Source organism: Emys orbicularis, chromosome 18, assembly GCF_028017835.1.
Source record: "Emys orbicularis isolate rEmyOrb1 chromosome 18, rEmyOrb1.hap1, whole genome shotgun sequence".
In the NCBI taxonomy this organism is placed as follows: Eukaryota; Metazoa; Chordata; order Testudines; family Emydidae; genus Emys; species Emys orbicularis.
The window spans coordinates 3,306,541-3,328,041 of NC_088700.1; the positions used below are offsets into that span (position 1 = coordinate 3,306,541).

At 43.6% G+C, this 21,501-nt stretch overlaps 2 protein-coding genes across 2 annotated transcripts in view; one reads left to right on the plus strand and one right to left on the minus strand.

Moving 5' to 3' along the window:
* The window catches only part of LOC135891421 (kinesin-like protein KIF14), a 41,041-nt gene extending 36,556 nt beyond the window's left edge, over nt 1-4,485 (minus strand). Inside the window, 4 exon segments of the mRNA XM_065418977.1 lie at nt 273-371; nt 1,301-1,388; nt 1,894-2,148; nt 3,425-4,485. Of these exon segments, the coding sequence (XP_065275049.1) occupies nt 273-371; nt 1,301-1,388; nt 1,894-2,148; nt 3,425-4,485 (1,503 nt within the window).
* Nucleotides 4,486-11,992: 7,507 nt separating this feature from the next.
* The window catches only part of PSMB7 (proteasome 20S subunit beta 7), a 39,581-nt gene continuing 30,072 nt past the window's right edge, over nt 11,993-21,501 (plus strand). The window contains exons 1-5 of the mRNA XM_065418717.1: nt 11,993-12,112; nt 12,596-12,689; nt 13,722-13,819; nt 14,471-14,611; nt 17,301-17,416. Of these exons, the coding sequence (XP_065274789.1) occupies nt 12,051-12,112; nt 12,596-12,689; nt 13,722-13,819; nt 14,471-14,611; nt 17,301-17,416 (511 nt within the window). The 5' untranslated portion in view covers nt 11,993-12,050. The remainder of the gene's footprint in view (nt 12,113-12,595; nt 12,690-13,721; nt 13,820-14,470; nt 14,612-17,300; nt 17,417-21,501) is intronic.

A 21,501-nucleotide genomic window follows, 5' to 3' on the forward strand; every position in this document is an offset into this window, starting at 1 on the left:
TGAGCTTTGAGGGGACCTGTGTAGGACAGCCTATGGCTGCCTGATGCAGTGCTCACACCAGGGGGATTCTCCCTTGGCTGGCTAAGGGACCCTAACAGAAGGGAGAATTCCTCCCGAGAGCTCTAGGGCAAAGCTTGCCCAATATGGCCCAGGCCACATACAATCAATGAAGTTACATCAGGGAAGAATCAAGCCCCCAGTTTTGTAGCAAGGAGGGGCATACAGCTGGGGTTCAGTACTGCAGGTAAATATGTAACATTTTCCAAACTCACAGCTTTCTTCTTGGCGTTAGCATCTTTGGAGGATGTTAAGAGATCATGTATCCGCTCATTGTATACCTCAAAGTAACTCAGCTCAATGCGATGTTTCACCTGTTGGAATAAGGGAGAAGAATGCACTTGCAAGCACTGGGGTGGGCAGTGGGAAGGGATTCAAAAAAATCCATTTTAGCCTTCAAACACAGGGCATTCTGAATGGAGCAGCTCATTTTACGTAGTTGGCCATCTCAAAGTTACATTATATATGTGTTGCCAGGCCCTAATACCATATAGCTCAGTGCACATTTACAGTGTTACGAAAGTTTAAAGCTTACCATGGTCACTAGTGCAGACGCAAACGCTATCTTCAATTCAGCTAATAGGAAGAACTATTATGGCTAAGACAAGCCTTCACAACAGTATTAGTATAGACCAGGGGTCAGCAACCTTTCAGAAGCGATGTGCCGAGTCTTCATTTATTCACTCTAATTTAAGGTTTTGCGTGACAGTAATACATTTTAAAGTTTTTAGAAGGTCTCTTTCTAGAAGTCTATAATATATAACTAAACTATTGTTGTATGTAAAGTAAATAAGGTTTTAAAAATGTTTAAGGAGCTTCATTTAAAATTAAATGAAAATGCAGAGCCCCCCAGACCGGTGTCCAGGACCCGGGCAGTGTGAGTGCCACTGAAAATCAGCTCGTGTGCCGCCTTCGGCACACGTGCCATAGGTTGCCTACCCCTGGTATAGACCTACCTACAATATATCTGAAACATGGCCTATTAGAAACAGTCTTTTTTTTAAATGGAAGGATTAAAATTAGCATAAGGCAGAAAACTCTTTTTTGATGCATTTTGTCTTCATCCAAGACTCAGCAGGGAGAAGCTGATACTAAAAATAGAACAGTTTTATAGGCGTGATAGCATTTCATCCAGATTAATGGAGAGAGGGGCAATCCCATAAAGTGCCCTGGCCAATTTTTGGACAGCTCTAATGGAGAGACTGGGGACTTTCCTACTACAAAATATTATGCAAAATGTTACCTCCTCTTGTTGAGTCAGATTTACTTTCCAGAATATTTCCTTGCAAAATCGTGGAATTATGCCCACCTCATCAGCATAGCCGGTCATTCTGTTGAAGAGGAGACCCATGTTTAGTTGTGCTGAAAACCCTAGTCAGAAGAGGACACTCAATTTTGCTCTAGTCCTTAATATAGCAAAATGATTTCATCTGGCCAAGTCACAAGTCCTCCCCACAGATGAGAAAAAGCCATCGTGTTTCACTTTGAGACAGGAAACAGATGCAACATACTTATTAAATTCCATTCTGACTGCCCTCACTATTCTATAGGCTAAAGAGTTGTTAGAAAATTTAGTTTAGAAAGATGTTATTTATGACAGTTACTATCGGTCTTTACAAGAGATTAATTTATGATTTTGCTTCATTCTAAAACAGTTTTTGACTCTTTGGTTGAGTTATAGGAGTTTCGCCACTTAAGGTTTTGAAAATTAAACTTTTCTAGAGAAGGATTACTTAGTGGCAGATTCTGATCAAGTGGCTGGATTTAGTTTGTTGCCTCAAATAAGCCTCAGATGGCTGGAGATAGCAGTTACAACATTTATAGTAGAGTTCTTACGTGTAAGATTTCCCAGATCCAGTTTGTCCATAAGCAAATAAACAAGTATTGTAACCTTCAAAGACTTTGTCTAGAAGTGGCTGGGCCAACAGACAGTACACCACTTCTTGACTGGCATATCCCTTATCCTCTGGATTCTGAGACCCAAAGCAATAGTCATAGGAGAAAGTCAGCTGCCTGTTTGTATGAGGATGATGCATCAGTATTTCCTTTCCAGAAAGGGACACAACACATTTTGTTCCATCTTGCTGTTCTCTGTGAAGTCAGAAAAAGAACATTTTTATTTTAGAGACAATTACTTTGAGTGGCCACAGCTGGAACCCAACTGCTTGTTTGAGACTGCTGTATTTTAAATGCAATAATCAATGCTAAACTCTGCATCTCCTATCAGTGCAACAAATTGTGTTTAGTCAGGTGAAGTACCCACCCTGCTCCTAGCACAGCATGCCTACATTGGCTATGGTTCCAGTGTACCACCTTCTCAGGCTTTGCCTTACTGACATGTGAGAATTAATATTCTGAACCCAAACTTTATCTTGGGCTTGGCTGTACCTGGGCTACGACTCTGCTCCTGCCCCCAGCTCTCTCTGCCTCAGTAGAATACTCAAACAGTTTTATACTCTTGCGTTGGAGCTAGTAGGACCCACCTAGTCTGGTATCAAGTTGAGTCAGAAAGCTGTAGGCAGGATCCTATAACTTCTACGTGCCTTTACTCAGTACACACTGACAGCACACCAACTGGTCTAGTTCGAGTATACAGCACAAGGAATAGAATCCAGGCTGCTCCTCTTGTTGCTGGCCTCCAGAGAGGTCATCAGAAAAAGTGTTAAGTCTGATTCCAAACAGAGGGCCACTCTCAGTCAACTGCCCCCTCAAAATTTAGAGGCATTTGAAATCTAAGCCAGATTCTGAAATTGTAAAGATAAGTGACTCTTTGCTAATGGGCTGAACAAAAATCCCAGGTTTCAGAGTAGCAGCCGTGTTAGTCTGTATCTGCAAAAATAACAGGAGTACTTGTGGCACCTTAGTCTCTAAGGTGCCACAAGTACTCCTGTTATTTTTGCAAAAATCCCAGGCATTCAAAATTCAGATCTGGAATATGCTACTTGAGCCCATTGGCATTTAAAGAGCACAGTAAGACTGAGTTTAATGTTTATGACTCAGTAGTTGTGGATTACAATTTCCATCTCTCAGTTTATTTTGTTTTAAAGATACCAAGAGAAGATGATGGAAGGAGGAAGAGGATTAGCAGCACATCTGCAGTCTGATCATACTGGCTTCAATAGGAGCTACTGATGAGCACAGCTGAGCCAATAACTAGGCCCCTGTTTACTGAGAGTCTGAGGTGGTTTCAAGTTCTACTGCTCAGTTTTTATCTGGGGAGCTGAACCAATAGGCAGGACACTGGATGTTCATACTGGAGGCAGGCTGGGGAAGAAGATGGGGCAAGGGCAAAGCTAGCTGTATGCTGGAACTCAGTATATGACTCTTCGCTCTCATGGCTCAGATCACTGCACTGTTAGAAAGTTACCTTTGGGTCAGTGGCCTAACCCTGACTGCCACACTGATGGCACTGCTCTCTCCAGAAGAGCCTCCTTTGGAAGAGGTCCTCCACTGTTCTCTCACATGGCCACGGCTCCCCCTGTTTTCACAGCAGAGATCCATGGTTGAAGAACCATCAGACGTTGGCCTCACATTGCCAAAAGGTTGAACCACTTGGCTTTCACTGAATGTCCCCCACAACTCTTTCAGGTTCTCATCATGGCCATCCGTAGATGAGTAGCTAGTATCCCTAACAGGAGTTCCATGAGGGTGTACAGGGCTTTGTACATTTGCAGTGTTCTTAACAGCTTCCTTTCTAGGGACATCAGAACCTTTTGAAGACTTTGCAGTTTTGCTGCCTAATGTTTCAGTTATCTGGTCACTGTTGAGAGAAGGACCAAAGTATTTGACAGAGAGGGGTAACCTGCTCTTTGCCACCTTTGGCCCATTTTCCAAAATACACATCTGGCCAGGAGAGCGCCTGAGATGTTTGCTGATCTCTGGTTTCATCATCAGAGGAGGATCATCAGACATACTAGTTTGGAAGCTGCACCTCTTTGAAACAGGCACTTTAATAGACACAGTTTTCTCCTGTTCACTTTGTTCTGTCCCATCTACAAGTACTTTCCTTTTCAGTGGCGGAAACAGAGATTGTGTGACAGCTTTGCTCATCCATTCCATTCTTGGTTGCACATTTTCATCTAAAAAACGGGTTGATGCTCTATCATTCTTTTCAAGAGAAATAGGAGAGAGATTAGAGACATGCAAGCTTCGTTCAGAAACCTGAGATGTTGCATTCATTCTTGGGCTGTCTGTGATTTGAGTACTGTTCAGCAGGAGTCTGCAAGATGTTTGGCTGGCTTCTGGTGTAAAAGGCATCGTATCTTCAGGATTCAAACCAAAGCTGCTCATTTCAGCATTTGTAAGTACCCTGATACTGTTGTGTCCTGGAGATTGAGCACCTAGGGTAGAATGAAGTTTCACTGGTGAAAGAACCTGGGGTAGGCTTCCTTTAGACTTCAGTTGAGAAGAAGCTGCTGCGCTGCTCATTTTTCCAATTCTGTTCTGCAAGAAGAAGAGTCATAGCATATTAGAAAGCCATCTGTAACCCTGGCAACTCCATATGATTCCCTAGACACTTTTTTTTTTTTTAAGTTACTTGTAAGTTTGACAGACTACTGAGTAGGGGTGAAAGAGCAGTTTTTGCTTTACAGTTCAGAAGCAGAGATGGCAACTATATGCTGGCAAACAAGGCATCTTCTATTAATCACACACACAAAATACTGCTTCAGGAGGTGCAGAATTTTAAAAAAGTTCTCCCTCCCCACCACTAACAGACGTGTGTTGGCAAGCCCTAGGGTGCCAAGTATTAACAAGCACTTCAGTGAGTTTTGAAGTCTCAAATTCTTATTGGTGTCAATGGCAGTTAGGTGCCTAGACAGTTCCGAAAATCTCTACAGGCCCATTCTCCACACAGTCCTTTCTTGAAGCCTACGGAGTTCCTACTCTTCCAGCCCACTGATTGATAAAAGGAATGATAGACTGGAGGATTCATTATAGTTCATATGGACCAGCCTTCACTACCGCACGTTATGCAGACATCATTCGTAACTGCATCTTTGCTCACCCAAGAGTGTGGCCTGGAGACCATTGGCCAGATAACACACTCACCTCCTAGGGCAATATTTATAAGAAGGGTCTCTCTTGTAATACGCTTCACAAAATGCAGTGAACAAGCCTTTCAGCTAAAACTAATCTTTCAAAAACTCACAAGAGGCATTACTGAATCCAGGCTCTTTTCCTCAAAGAAAGAAAGAAGAAGAGTATGGGAGTGCCAGAACAAAGCTTTTAAAAGCAGCATTCTCTCATCTGTGTAAGGTTTTAGAAGCACAGATAGACTTCAGTATTTCAGCCTGTTGGTCTTCTGGCCCATTTGCTAAGATGCTTTCTTAATTCCAGGCTTTTGAGGCATGAGAAGATGAACTAAGAGGTGAGATTTGTGCATTGAGGGATAAGATCTATGGCTGAAATGGATTTCCCCTTCCTCTTTCCTGGTTTTGGGGTGTGTGTGTGTGTGTGTGTGTGTGTGTGTGGAAGAGAATGATTTATGTTTGTTTGTACTAGTAGGGTTGCATTTTCAATAGGGCAAAAGCCATATTGAGCCACTGATAGGAACTTTTTTTGTACTGATCTAACTAAAGTCTGATTTTTAGTAGTATCAGTCACCCAAAGCCCTCAAGGTGTTTTACAAGGGCCGTTAATGGTGTCCCACAACCCTAAAGTGAGATAAAATTGCATGACTCATTTAAAATATGGGGGAACTAAGGCAGAGAAAGGTAACAAGACACTCTAAGGTAACAGACACTAGCAAAATCTTGACTAGAATCTAGATTCTATACTTCCTGATCTAGCAGGAGAGGCAAACTAAGTTTTTTCACAACTCTCTCTCTCTCTCTCTCCCCCGCACTAGTTTAGGTCATGCAGATATTTCCTATAGCTTCAGATTAGAATAATGCCAGCATTTGTATCCCCTAGGGTTCAAGTGTGCCTCTAGCTTCAGAACATGGACTAATGCATTCCTCTTTGCTTCCTCTCTCTGGTCCCTCTGTCACCTTTAATAGATTTCTTGGGGAACCAGTGATTTGTTCTTAACTCCAGCTTCACATTAGAAGTTCAATTCCTACAGGACTAGGTGGTCAGTCAGTAGGTGCTCAAAGCCCATGGCTGGAGGAAATACTTGGGTTATTCAGACCCACTCAGTAAAAGTCTGTTCATCCAATTATAGGCAGTACTCTGCATGCTGCAGTCAAGCCCCAGGCCATTTGTTTGAAGACCTTCCTCTGGACACACTCTAAGTAAGCAAACTTCAGCAATAGCCTGGACTGACATGCAAGATTTATACTTCATTTCCTGCCAAAAGAAGGAACTGTCACTCACGTCTTTGGGTTTGTAAATAAACTCATTTCACGTAACAATTCTAGTAATTCATTTTTGATCTAGACATCTCGCTAGGCAGAAGTGATGTAGTGGCGCTCGTTACAATCCTCACTTTGTCAGTTCACACACCCAACAAGCCTTCCCCCTCAACAACAGGGAGTAATTGTTTTCTTTTAAGCATGTCTATCATAGTGGGTTACAGACTGATACCAAATCCAAACCTTGTGGAATGGATTTAGTTTTCTAGGAAAGTCAGATCAAGGTTACATTTCTTATGTCCCACCCCCGCTCTCATCTGTTTGGAAGGGGCGTGTGGGTCTCAAACCACCTTTGCATCCCAAACTCCAGGAAAGTACAGGAGCGTCAGTCCTAAATACTAGAAAGTGGCAAGTCTCTCCTAGGTCAAGAAGGTGATCATCACATTTAGACACACTATTCTCTTTTCACTGCTCTACAGAAGCTATGCAGCTGCTACTTTGAACAGGTAGAGACAACGTAAAGTGCCTCATCAAATGTTAATAGCCTCATGTGCACAGCTGCATTTAGATGAAGATTAATATTTAAACATTCAACACAGCACCGAGAGCTCTAAACACTTCCTAGCTTAAAGGCCATCTCTTGGCAAGTACTGTTGAAAGAAGAACAATAGTTTTAAAAGCTAAACAGTAAGTTCTTCACTCACACTGATTGAGTAAGAAATAGACATTAGGGGGAGGGAGTTAAAAAAAGGTGACAACCATTGAAGCAAGAACCACAAGCCTTGGGAGGTATGAGAGGGCACTTGTTGCAGACATAGAAATCAGAGACTTAATCCAGCATCACATTGGCAAACACACAACAAATTGGCCTGTATAACTCATACTCATGAATACTCAATAGTTTCTATTCTATATGCCTACTAAAAATAAAAATTTAAAGTTCAAAGGGTTTAGAGTAACACTTGAGGTTTGCAGCACACATTCCGAGTGTTAAGTAAAAGTACAGCTACCAATGCCAAGCCCATCCAGTTACTTTCCTGACTGAATACCGTTCACCATATAGCAGTTGCAGACTAGCAAAAACAGCTCTGTTAAGTAGCAGACCAATAGCCAGCTGGACAAACAAGCTTTGGAACATTATTGAAAAGAAATGCCTTCCGAGGTCACATTAATCTATTAGCTAATGATACTGTCTTGTATCAAGAGAAAAACATTCTTTTGAGGGAGTTTTGACCAACTAGAATATTTTGTTTCACACAGAGCTAAAATGAGCTCAATAGGGCAGAAATATCTAGCCACGAACACTAGTGCATATCTCACATAGGATAGGAATATCATGTACATTTTCTCTAATCAGTTCTCATTGCCAGGAAACATTTCTCCCAAACACTTACACAGAAGTTAATTGAATTTAACAAATGAGAACAGTTACCTATAGGACAACATGATAAAAATCATAACAGGGAAAAACAAGACCAAGCTCTACCCACCAAATAACAGCCTCAGCATTCCACAATTTTCTACCTCGTATTGCTAGTAAACACCTAGCAACTCTAGTGGAGAAAACCATACAGGGACAACAACTATGTAAATTAGACAGATGGGGATAGTATTTTATCTACCCCCACTATAGTCTCACAAACCACTCTACCAACTCTCCTCTTCAAAAGGCCTCTGGAGGCTATTTTGCTTGATATATTCCAGCTGGATTAATAACCCCAGCTGCTCTCTCCCAAACCAACAACAGTATCAGAAATTTAACAGCGGTGATTGGTTAAAGCAGCATCAGACAAGTAATCACTAGGATGGAGTTAATTTCCTGGAAGTCTTAAGCCTTGATTCGGCAGAGACTTGCTTAACTTTATGCACTGAGTAGTTACATTGACTTCAATTAGACGATTCACAGTGTGTATGCAAGTTTTTGCAGGATCAGGGTCTAACACTTAATCAAGTTTACTCTACTCAATGGTTTTCATGTGCCTATGCTATTTGCTCTCATTTTACAGGTTGGACTGACTGTCTTTAGAAGCATCTCCATAGCCCCCTTTGATCGCTTGTTTCCCTTTACAATTTCAAATTTCTCTCTTGGTTTTACCTGTGGCTTTTCCTGTATTTTGTTTTAATATGGGTGAGGATTTCTAAATGTATAGATCCCTTCTCCTTTTCTGTATAAATAGGAAGCTAGGACATAGGGCTGGAAGGGACCTCTGGGGTCATCCAGGCCAGTTCTCTGCTACTGCAGGCAACCCCCTCATATAATCCCACTCATAAATTTATCAGATTTAACGATGCAGACACAGTTGTTTTCCTCCCCACCTTGGGAGTGGCAACTGGTGGCTGCTGAGGCCAGAGCTCCAGTAGTTTAGTCTTTACCAAAGTGAGAGGCAGGTGAGAGTGGGTGAAAGACAGGATCAGATGATGGTGAGAAGCAGGGGATAGCAGGATGAGGCAAGAAATGGTGAACAAAATCCTTTTTTTGGAGGTATATTCAAATAAACCAGACATAGGCGGTGGGTATAATAGGCCAGGGGAGGCTAAGCCTCCCCAAACAGCCGGCCCGCCACCTTTGGAGTGCACTGCTGTCAAAAGGGTGGGTGCCCTGCCTGCGCTCCACCCCAAGGCCCCACTCCCACTCGTCCTCTTCCCCCAAGGCTTTGCTTCTTCCCATCCCCGCTCCATCCGCATGGGAGGCGCACATGAGAGGTGAGTAGCCAGCTGGCCGGCCAATGAGAGGGCGTGGTGGAGCATCGGCGGGGCTTCTGCGGGAGGAGGCTAAGTGGGGGCAGGCCTCGGGGGAAGGCCACAGTCCAGGTGTGCGCAGCCTCCCCAAATGGTGGAGTCACGCACCACCCATGAAACCGGATTAATGATGCACACCCACAATTCGTGAACATTGTGCTGCCTTGTCTTTTAAAACAACTTTTCTTTTGGTATACCTCCAGAATCACCCTTCTTTTGTCCCTTTACTTCGGTTCCCTCACTGTGAAAGGCCTTACATGGTGGTGGCCAACCCTTTGCTACTGGATCTATCTTTCACTCTGAAACCTTCAACTCTCCACCCATTTAGAGCAGAATGCACTGGGCACACAGAGCTCCAGATAGATAACCTACGATCTTTTACACTTGATCCTGCTCCCAACTCAATAGGACCAGGCTCCATGGTAAGGTTTACAACTTCAGCAAGTTAGGTCCCAATCCTGACAATGCTTATGCATGTACTTAATTTTCCTACCATAAACAATCCCATTGATTTTAAAGAGACTACTCATGGTAGTGAAGCTAAGCACATGCAGGAATCAGGGTCTTAGCCTGTAGCATACGACGCCTATAGTCAGGCATACACCTCAGCTGACAACATTTCTTCAGAACATGTCTTATTATCATCCATAGTTGTTGGTTTGTTTTTAGAGCTGGGAGAATAATTCATGAATAATGTATTCAATAACTTTCACCTTTACAGTAACTCCTCGCTTAATGTTGTAGTTATGTTCCTGAAAAATGCGACTTTAAGCGAAATGATGTTAAGCGAATCCAATTTCCCCATAAGAATTAATGTAAATGGGGGGGTTAGGTTCCAGGGAAATTTTTTTCACCAGACAAGAAACTATATATTATATAGATATACACACAGTATATGTTTTAAACAAACAATTTAATACTGTTCACAGCTATGATGATTGTGAAGCTTTGTTGAGGTGGTGAAGTTAGAGGGTGGAAGAGGGAGGGATATTTCCCAGGGAATGCCTTATTGCTAAACGATGAACTAGCACTCGGCTGAGCCCTCAAGGGTTAACACATTGTTGCTAATGTAGCCTCTCATCAAGGCAGCACAAGCAGGAGGGAGGGGAGACAGCATAGCAGACAGAGACAGAGACAGACACACACCTTGTGTGTGGGAGAGAGAGAGCGAGATGCACACTGCCCCTTTAAGTAAGCTGACCCACTCTTAAATGCCCTGTCTCTTAAAGTGGATCAGGAAGTTGAGACAGCAGCTGCTGCCCTAAGCTCTCTCTGTCTCTCTCCATCTGTGTCCCCTCCCTGCTCTATATGGAGAAGGGGTAAGTGGGGTGCAGGAGGACACCCTGACAGCCCCCCTTCCCCGCCCCTGCACAGCAAGCAGGAGTCTCTGAGAGCAGCTCCAAGGCAGAGGGCAGGAGCAGCACATGGCAGTGGGGGGAGGGATAGCTGAACTGCCGATTGATAGCCTGCTGGGCAGCTGCTGCACAGGGAACTTAGGGGAGCGGGGAGCTGATGGGGGGGCTGCCGGTCCATCCTGGTTCCAAGCCCCCACCAGCTAGCTCCAACAGGCTGCTCTTCCTGAAAGCAGTGGACAAAGCAGGCGGCTGCCAAACAACATTAGAAGGGAGCATTGCACAACTTTAAATGAGCATGTTCCCTAATTGATCAGCAACATAACAACGTTAACCAGGACAACTTTAAGTGAGGCATTACTGTATTCCCTTCTAGCTCCCCCCCCTCCATTGACCATGAACAGACTGTGAGTGTCTCAAATGTACATATTTTTTGAAATTATTCATGGAATAATTTCTGTGCAACATTCTTGGTCTGCAGCTCATCTGAGAGTATTTCACTGAGACTATTTGATATTCAAAACATAAGAGGTTTTGATTGGTTAATCAAACCACATGAGCTGCGTCTGTTTCCTTCATCATCATCATCATGCTCCCATTACGCCTCTGGCATTTAGGGCAGTGATGAAGCTCCTCCACCCGTCCGTTTCTGACAGGTCTTTCAATGGTTCCCCGGCTGTGCCCCAGGTTTTTCAGCTCGGTTTCCTTAATGGATGAGCATAAGTCCTCGAATCTGGAGTGCGTGCAGACAGACATTATTACAGAACAAACGTCTGTCCTCTTGCAATAGTTGCTTAAACTGGCTGTTTCTGTGTCTATTCTTGGGCACGTCCTTACGAGGGTATTTGTAAAAAGTGAATATGAAAGAGGTGAAGGAAACTGGTTTACAATCACAGGACAGTTCATGGACTGGAGGTTTTTAAGGCCCGGCTTGACAAAGCCCTGGCTGGGATGATTTAGTTGGGGATTGGTCCTGCTTTGAGCAGGGGATGGGACTATTTGACCTCCTGAGGTCCCTTCCAACCCTGATAGTGTATGATTCTATGACACAAGTTGCCCCTTGGCAAGGCGCTGAACGCACAGCTCAGAGCGAGAGGCCCCGTAGCCCGGATTGACGCTGCAGCGCCGCCAACTCTCATGATGTTGTCCCGAGTCTCACGCTCACTGGTCTCCTTCAGGCCCCGGCTCCTGGAGCCGAGCGGCCGGGCGCTCTCCGCCCTTCAGCCGCCAAGGGGAAGAAGGTTTCTAGCCCTCGCGGCTGAGGAGAAAACGTCAAGGGGGGGGGCCCGCGGCGCCTGCGGGCTCGACAAGCAGAAGTCACATTAACCCCCCCCCCGGCCCGGGGTGTAAAGCCCGGCTCGCGCTGTCCGAACGGCCCGGCCCCAGGGCGGGACTAGAGCCCGGGCGCCAAGGTCCCGATTCTGCTGCAGGCTCGGGCCTGGGAGCGGGGCACTGGGGGGGAGGGGACTGCCGGGGGCCCTTCCGGATCCGGGGGGCGGGGCTCTCCCAGGCGCGGAGGGAGGGGCGAGGCGGTGACCCGGAAGCGGCTCCGCGTCCTGCGCTCGCTGAGTCACGCGGCGGCGCCCCGGCTGCACCACCCGGCGGGAAGATGGCGGCGGTGTCCGTGCTCCAGGCTCCGAGCAGCGGCTTCGGCTTCGAGAACTGCGCCCGGTGAGGGCCAGGGCCGGGACTGGGACAGGAACCGGGGCCAGGGCCGGGACTGGGACAGGAACCGGGGCCGGGGCAGGGACCGGGACCATTAGAGGCGGGAGCGGGCCGGCACCGTGACTCAGGGGAAGCCGCGCAGGGAGCCCGGCCTGCGGAGCCTGAGCGCTGGGGCAGCCCCGCCTGGCACAGCCGAGGGGGGCGTATTGTCCCCCACATCCAGGGGGCTCAGCCTGGGCCGGGGGCGGAGCCAGGCTAGCAGGGGAGAGGGGTTGGTGTTGTGGGGGGCGGGGCCAGGGCCAGGCTAGCAGGGGGCGTAGTCGGCGGGGGCCAGGCTGGGGCGGGGCTAGGCTAGGCGGGGGGGGGGGGGGGGGTTGGTATGGGGCAGTTCAGCCTACTGGTGAGGGAGGTGTAGGAAGAAGACGAAAGCCTTGCTTGTGAAGGTGCTATATCTCCTTATTCTCCCTTTTGCTCCTCCCCTTGTTCCAGGAATGCACTCCTAGAGGCAGAGTTGACTAAGAAGGGGCTTCGGCTCCCTGCAGCCCGGAAGACGGGCACCACCATTGCTGGAGTTGTGTTCAAGGTGAGGTTAGGTTGCTCATTGACCTCGTTTCCTACGGCACATGGTCCTAGGGCACCCATCACTGTACTATCAGAGTACAACGCAGAGCAGCTAAGAGTCACAGGAAGATGTTTATAATGGACTCAGCTCTTCACCTCTTCCAGGGTTAGCAGCTGTTGCATAAGGGGTTTTTGCCCTCAGTGAATGTGGGGAGACTTCTGCTTTGTGTGTTTCTGCCAATTTTGTTTGTTGACCCACGTAAGTTCTTTGTGGGGCTGAGGAGTGAATACATCACGAGAGAGTGGCATTCTATTTTCCCTTGCTGTTTATCAGGAGAACAGTCAGCTAACTCTCCTTTGCAGAATCTTCAATTTTGATGATGAAAAAATGGCCTGTACAGCTGGCCTGTACAGCTCTCATGCTTAGGAATAATCATGCATTAAACTCTAAATAGAGCATATTTTATCTGGAAGTTAGAGATAAAATGTAATTTTTAGTCTCTTGTTTCACTGCACTTTAAAACCCAAACTCCACACTCTTGCTGTGGCAACAGGTGGCCTGTAATCTGAGTTGGCTGTTCCTTCAGGTGGCAAGAGATACTGTGGTGATGCGCACAATATGAAAACTAGTTGGAAAATAACATGAAATCTTACCTCTTCCAGTAAGGTCCACTAGCCAGAGTCACCTCACTGGAAAGTGCCAAAAGTGTCTTCCTCAGCTGAACACTGCATTCAGTCCACTGCTGACTTACTCTGTCAGCTCTCTTCACTCACAAACTCTGTTTAGCATGCTTGCCCTTTCCTGTTACATTGCTGTATATTTGATGGTGACAGAGCCTTTTTGGTGCTACGGGAACTTGTGTCAATTACAAATTCTTCTACAGCCCAGTATTTACCATTTTCTCTCTCTCGGAGGGTACATTATTATTGTGAGAATTGCAGGCAGTGACAGTGCTCATTGCCATTGCATGTTACAGACTACTGTAACGTGAGCAGTAAAATGATGTAAAATCTTGTCAAACTTTTGATCCTAAGTATCTCACCTTTTCTGTAGGATGGTATAGTCCTTGGAGCAGATACAAGAGCAACTGAGGGGATGGTTGTTGCTGACAAGAACTGTTCAAAAATACACTTCATTTCTCCTAATATCTAGTAAGTATTAAAACTGTCAGTTTTACAGTAAGTAAAGTTTAAGTGTAAGTTTAGTGTTGATTCTTGTAAACTGTACGCCTTATTGCTAATACCTCAGATTAAAAATGAGAACTTTTAAATGGTAGTTAATTTCACCAGTAATGCAGTTTGTTTCCTTTTGGTAGTCATTCATGCCAGACAATGAAAATAGGTTAGCTAGTTTCATGTTTAGTATCTTGTCAATTTAATTTTTTCTCCTGCACCAGCATAAGACTAATGCTTGGGTTGAAAAAACTGCAGGAGTGTATCTAAATATGAAGCAGTGAAACATCCTACCCTCCAGTTGCTATTGGAAATAGGCATTTTCTTTGACAGAGAAGTATTACCTCTGAATGCATGTGAGTGGTCTTTGTATACTAAAAGGGTCAGGAAACTATAACAGTTATGTAAATTTGATTAAATCAAAGCAAACTAGGGTAGGAGACAATGAAAATCTAACATTAAATAAAGTAATCGTAATTTTATCTGTCTGAATAGCTGGTATCCACCTATTTTACACTTCATGGTAGGTTAGAGTCAGTTCCACTTCTAGCGACTAAAAGAAGAGGGACATTCATTAAATACAATGTTTAAGAGTTTTTAACTTGGTAACTTACCAAAAATGTTTTCCAGTTGTTGTGGTGCTGGAACAGCTGCAGACACTGACATGACAACTCAACTGATCTCTTCCAATCTGGAGCTCCATTCCTTGTCTACTGGACGGCTTCCGAGAGTTGTCACAGCTAACCGAATGCTCAAACAGATGCTTTTCAGGTAACTCCATGAATTCACTCTTACATTTTTTAAATGCTGGCACTGGATAAAGCTTCAGTTTATGAGAAATGGATAACTGGAAGATACATTTTTAACTTAAAGGAATGTGGTTAATGAACACAACCTCCTTCAGGGTAAACTACATAAATACATTTTACAGCCTTTGTAGCCAAGGCAGAGTTACCTAAGTGTATTTTCACTATTTACTTTCAGATTTATAACCAGCTAAAAAATGAAGCCAATGCTATCAGATTGTGAATTTTACTAAAGCTGGAAATTTTACTTTTAACTCAAGGGCAGCTGGGCAGCTTTCTGTAGTTTCGATCTTTAAGTGAATATCCGTGTTCTCTTATTCTGTGTTTTTTACAGAGATATTAACAGTACTGCACATTTCTTGTAGACACTGACCCGAAGTCAGAAAGTATATAAATATTTTATCATAAAACTGCCATGCACTATTGTTCATTTTGCTTTGTCAGACAGAAGCAAAGAAACAATGAGTTATCTTTCCATTTTGTGCACTATATGTGGTGAATTTAAAAGCGCAGTCTGATATCAGAGGACTGAAACGAAGTGATGACAATTTAATACAACAATTTTATGCAGTCAGTAATACTACGACACCTCGGAAGCGCCCTTCACCCATGGGTCCTTTGACACAAGACTGTGCTTTTAGATTTTTACAAGCACTATTTAAACATCCTCCACCTATGAGGTACAGTGTAGCTAAGTGTTGTATCCATTTTAAAGATGGGGAAAATCAGACAGAAGTTGAATAACTTGATCCAAGGTCAGAGGCAGTGGCAAAACTGGAAAAACAAACAAAAATACTAGACCCTCCTTTACTGCTAGTCCAACGTTCCCTCAATTTGTTTGGATCACTTATCCCAGCCAAACAGTGAAGGCAGAGGCGGGATGATGGAGAGGAAAATACGAAGTCCGTCAAACCCATTAGGATTTCCCATTTCCCCCTACAACTTTGTCCTCTCAAATATAGCTTTGCAAAGAGATACAAAGGTAGATTAGGTATTTACACACACCATAGGATATAATTAGCTGCTGAATTACTTAAGGGTCTAATAGCTGAGGTTTGTATTTTTAGTAGCATTATCTATTGCTGAGAGAGTTTTTGAATGATCTGGTTCTGAAAGAGTACCACTAATAGAAGCTTATTCTTGACTTATATAGTCCAGTCCCCTCAACTGACACTTCAGACATTTGCTACCTTCTTCTAAACAAACTTATGAAGTACAACTTTCCTGATCTTAATGTTTTCTCTTTGCTGTAACCTTCCTCACAACTGTACAACCAGCCCTAGTAAACTGGATCTAAATTATGCAGCAAGGAGTCAGAGTATGAGGAACCATTTTGCCAACGACCGGGAATTCTGCAGCATCTTCATTTAAATTTAAAACGTGTTTTTATTTCATTTAAAATTAATTCAATCAATACATCCATTGTCACTTTGATATTGAATATTTCTTTAGGCTAGTGTCCTCAGATTTTCCACGTGGCCAGTATGCCAAAGACTTTCTGGTTATTGTTTGGGGAAGGGGAGGGAGGGAGACATGCAAAGGAAATGTAATGTTTGACTTTGAAATTGTAGGGCAATCATCATCCTAAAATAGTTTCAATTGATGGGTTTGCCATCAGAATCAAGCATTGTTTTATGTGAGTGGGTATTTAATCCACATTACCAGTTTTTCCAGGCTAAAGAGACTGAGGGCATGTTCTCCATCCCTTTTTTAACCATGCCAATGTTATTTTAATACAGTGTTTTGCATAAGTAAATTATGTCTGGGTGGAAGGTGAAAGAATGAAGTATGTGCATGTGATTACAAATAAATGTTTCCAGCAATCAGGAAAGTTCCCAGAAAATTAAAGTCTGGGATGGAAGAAGGGGGGAGAGGGGGGGGAAACAAACAAAAAACCATTCCATGTAACCAAGTGCTCTGGAGTCAGGATGAGTTACAGTTAATTCAGGTCATCAGGTTGGCAGCTTGGCTGTTCCAATGGGCTGTCATGTGACAGTCATTAAAAGCAATCCAGATATTTGGACCAACCAAAGACTAAAAATGGAGGTGGAGGAGGGCATACATTTTAAAACTCTTTCCAATAAAATAAAAACCCGTTTCAAATGCAGGAATAATATACTTCAGGTAAGACCTGAAAAAGTTAACTTTTTGGCTTATCTTTCTAGTAAAGAAAGAAGGGCGTGTACAGGATAGTAATGCTCTAGCACAACAAGTGTGCTATTCAAGAGATCCAGCACATTTCCTGCAGCTGAACATTTTAATTCTCCAGTTTCAGGCGATGGCAGTTTAATACTGCAGTACCTTTCTATACGCTAGAGTTAATTTTTCTTAATTCTAATGATCACATATTGCTAACATTTGCAAAGTGCTCCTGATAGGTAGCCAAACAGTTATTTTCTTTGTATAATGATGTTTTTAAAAAGGACAGATTAACTAGACCAAATAAGGGGTCTGTATTTAATATTGGCTAATAGGACTGGCATGTTTTTGAAAGATATACATTTAGATTATTATGCATGGAGAAACAACCTGTTATAATAATATATAATAACCTTTTCATAATAACAACCTGTTATAATAATGAAAAAGTACTTTAGTTTTTAGAATGCATGTGTTATCAATGTCTAAATTCATGTTTGTACTTCGTTCAACAGGTATCAAGGTTACATTGGTGCTGCTCTGGTTTTAGGGGGAGTAGATGTCTCTGGACCCCACCTTTACAGCATCTATCCCCATGGATCAACTGACAAATTGCCCTATGTTACTATGGGTGAGTAATGTTGCTTTACTTCAGAAGAGTGTTGCAACACTGCTTGCTAACTGAAATGCTTGTGCTTGTATTTCTTACACATTTGAATTCTGTGGTTCATAAGTGGTGTCAGGAGTTCAGAATTAAGAAGGAGCCTCTGTAAGATACTGATGGTTCCGTTCCTTCCTTTTACATTTCAAAAACACTTCTGAAGATTCTCATGCCAAAAAAAATATGGTGAGTTGTAGAAGAGCTGGTGTTAGATAATGTGCTACATGGATTCCTCAACAGACTTGACACCTAGAATCTCTACTGTTCTTCCTGTTTACTGGCCATTTGAAGTAAAGAATCCATGGCACTATTTGTAAGAGTTGGGTTACTAATCTTGTGTCTTGCCCAAATTCGAGCTTGGGTAACTACATTCTTTCTCATGTTTGTTTCCCTGATGGTTTCAGTGGAATAAACATGCCTCACTCAGTGTCTGAAATCTTTGTGAAGTGTTTCTACACTGCAAAATAGCAATTGTGTTCCACTCCAGAGAAGTGGCTGCATTTCAGTGGTTAGTGAAGTGATCCCTGTGTAGCCTTCTGCCTGTCTTGATAGGATAAAAGTTTGTTTAATGTGAGTTTCTGACTATGGTAAGGAACAGAAATTCTCAAGCAGTCCCTCCCTTTAGTGTTCACTGTAAGTTCTGGTGTCAGTAATTGGCCTTATAGACTGCCACCTCAAGTCATTTAACTGTTACCATTTTGAGACGCTTCAATCCTGCTGTATATTCCACCCTTTTATAGTATTTTTCTGCAACCGCTGTAGTCTGAAGAGAATGATATACATTTAATTGCATTTTAGATGAGTCCTCATAATTACTTTAAGCTGTTTAGTTATTGGGAAAATGACCTGTAAGGCTGGTGTAGTCAACTTTATTCAAATGTCATACATCTCCTCACATTCTGGCCATCATAACTTCTCATTTTTTCATGCCGCTCCTGCACCTAGAACAAAATCCCTCTTTGTGTGCACCTAATATCCTTGCTCTTCGAAACCCACTTTCCCCATAGATTTTCACTCCTTGGCTGTCTGCTCCTCATCTCTTACCTTGTGCAGTATCTATTTAAATATCAAATCTTATAAAGCGTCAAGGACCACATGAAAGCAAAGACTTAATAGGCTTTTATAAAACATACACTGAAAGTGTCTATAATAAATAGAGCCCTGCATGGATACAAACTTTGTATCTGCATCCAATCCGCCATCCTCAAACATGGTCAGCAGATATCCACAGCTATGGATATAAAGCGGATATCCGCAGATTTGCTGGGCTCTAATAAGATCACTTACCTAGTCTGGCATCCCATCATCCAGGCTTCCATTTCCCTTTACGAGTCAGTAGTCTCCCTTTGGCTGGTGCAGAGATTCGAGGTTTTGGTGGATAGGCTGGTGAGCATGGGGGTTTCTTGTAACGTAGCCCTCTGACGAAGCAAATGTTCTCTCCTTCTTGGGCACTGGTTCTCAAGCTTTTGTACTGGTGACCTCTTTCACACAGCAAGTCTCTGAGTGTGACCCCCCCCCCTAAATTAAAAACACGTTTTTTATATTTAACACAATTACAAATGCTGGAGATGGAGCAGAGTTTGGGGGTGGAGGCTGACAGCTCATAACCCGCACTTAATAACCTTGCGATCCCCTGAGGGGTCACAACCCCCAGTTTGAGAACCCCTGTTCTAGGGCAGCCAGAAAAGTCCAAACAAAATATAATGCCATTCTTTGGCCCTCTCCAAGCTCTGTCTTCTACCCCATTGTCAAAAGATTACCAGTCTCTTGATCCTCCCGAGTCTAAGCAGTTCCTTCCCAGGACCACAACTCTCACCCCGTTGATAACAGAGAATGAAGCAGGGCACTTCTTCCCACCCTTGCTGGAAGCCCCAGTGTGGGTCCCTAAACAGGTGCCAGCAGCAGGCCTGCTATCCACATCATTACTGTATTACTTCATGCTTTCTCCTTCTCAGGCTTTACCCCTTCCCAGAACTCCTCTCTCTGCTCCCAGGCCTGTGCCAGCCCTTGTCCATACCCTCTCCTGGACTGCTTCCCCATCTCTCTTGGTAGAAACCCTACAATTCCCAGGATCCCTCTGGAGACTAGATCTCCCAGAAGGCCCATGTTCCACACTGAGCCAGGATTGGGTCATGCTTCATCTTCAGTCTGCCTTAAATGGCCAGTGCACACCCAGTGACAGCGCCTGTGTGCTCAGAATGTTTGAGGGGCCTGTAGACCGGAAAGGTCACCCTCAGGAATCCATGGCTTTAGAGGGAGGGAGAAGTATACCAAGAAAAAAACTTGAAAGTCAGAAACCCTCGATCTATTTCATTTCATTTTGAACTAAGGAATGTAACACTGAAAATGGGAACTATAAAATAACAATTTTGTGTCCTGAGTTTTAAGAATTAAGTACCGTTGCATCTTGGAGACCAAATAGAAGTAAAGTTCAAGGGATGTATAGCAAAGTATTTATTTTATAGGCATTTTGCCATCCAGTCCTTGTATCCTTTTTTACAAAGCCTAGAAAAGCCCTGCTTGGTTACAGCACCTGGTTATCAGAGAAGTTGTTGCTTTTTCTGTTTTACAGCTGTTTTATTTATTGCGGGGGGGGGGGGGGGGACCACGGTGGAGTCAAATGAATTTCCTACGATTACGCAGTGAGGCAGTTGCTCAGATATGATTGGAATCCAGGGAAATCTGGGCCACCTATCGACAGCTCTTGCCATTAGAGCACATCCTCCTAGCTTTTAGGGTACGTCTACGCTGCAGATAAACACCCAGGACTGGCCTGTGTCAGCTGACTAAGGCTACAGGGCTATTTCATTGTGGTTTTGGGCCTGGGCTCTGGGACCCTCTCCCCCCCTCCTTTGCCCCCCTCCCCTCCCCATGGAGTCCCAGAGCCTGGGCTCCAGCCCAAGCCTGAATGTCTACACTGCAGTTAAACAGCCCCATAGCCTAAGTCAGCAGGCAGGGGTTAGCCATGGGTGTTGAATTGCAGCGTAGACATACCCTTAGATATCCTCTGTTGTCTTTGCAGCTGCAGAACACAAATCATTGTGCGTGCACCTTGGCTGAATTGTGCCCGTCTTTCTTTTAAAAAGAAAAAATACTGGTCCCATTCTTTGACTCTCCATTCTAGAGGTAGGAGGCAAGTGCAGAGGTTATTACCCTTGCAACTCCTCAGTTTTGCTCACTAGCAAAAAGCATCAGTGCAAACCATAAAAAGGAACTTGAGTGTATCATCTTCTAACTTTCAGACCTCCTTAAATACAGTTGCTGAACAAAATATAAATGTCTCCAGTGAGTATACTAGGAGGTCACTATGTTATCACAGAATACAGAATCTATATTCTGCTCTAACCTTTGTTCATTGACTCTGTTCTGAGGAGCTTGTCATTCTCTCTCTTAACCAGTGTTTGCACTTCATGTCTAAGTATAGCTCTTCTGCAGTAACAGTTCAGGTTTGCCTTTGTCTGAACTAAAACTGAATATTTTAAAAAGAACCTGGAGGAATACTCTTTTTTTTTTTCATATTTAATATTGCTTATTTTGATTTAACCTCTTTCTCTGAAGACAAATGCTTGAACAGTCAAGTAAAATGAAAACTTCCTCGGGTATCCAAGTTTGAATTCTGTGATGCTTCAAAATCTAAAGACTTGTGAAAAATGCTGCCATCTATGGAATGTTCCAATTCAACTTGGGAACTTAGGGCATTCACAGATATTGTGTTACACTCCACTGTTAAAATATCAGGAATTACAACAAATGACTATTTAGTATTAGAGAAGCTAAAGCAAAATTCTTCATAATTCCATTATTCAGGAAAGTAATCTGAGGGCAAGATTTGGGCTCTTCAGATGCTTATAAGGGCAACCAAACTTTTGCCCAAAAAGGATTGTACCAGCCAGTTGGTAGTGATGTGAGGGCCATACATGACTTCCATAAAGTTAGACAGTGACTTCAAGCACTCATAGTTAATATGGAAGAGATACCATTTTCATCTGAGAAGATTAAAATGGAGCATATCACTCAGGAACCTGTTATCTCTTCTAGCCATGTTAAAGGGACAC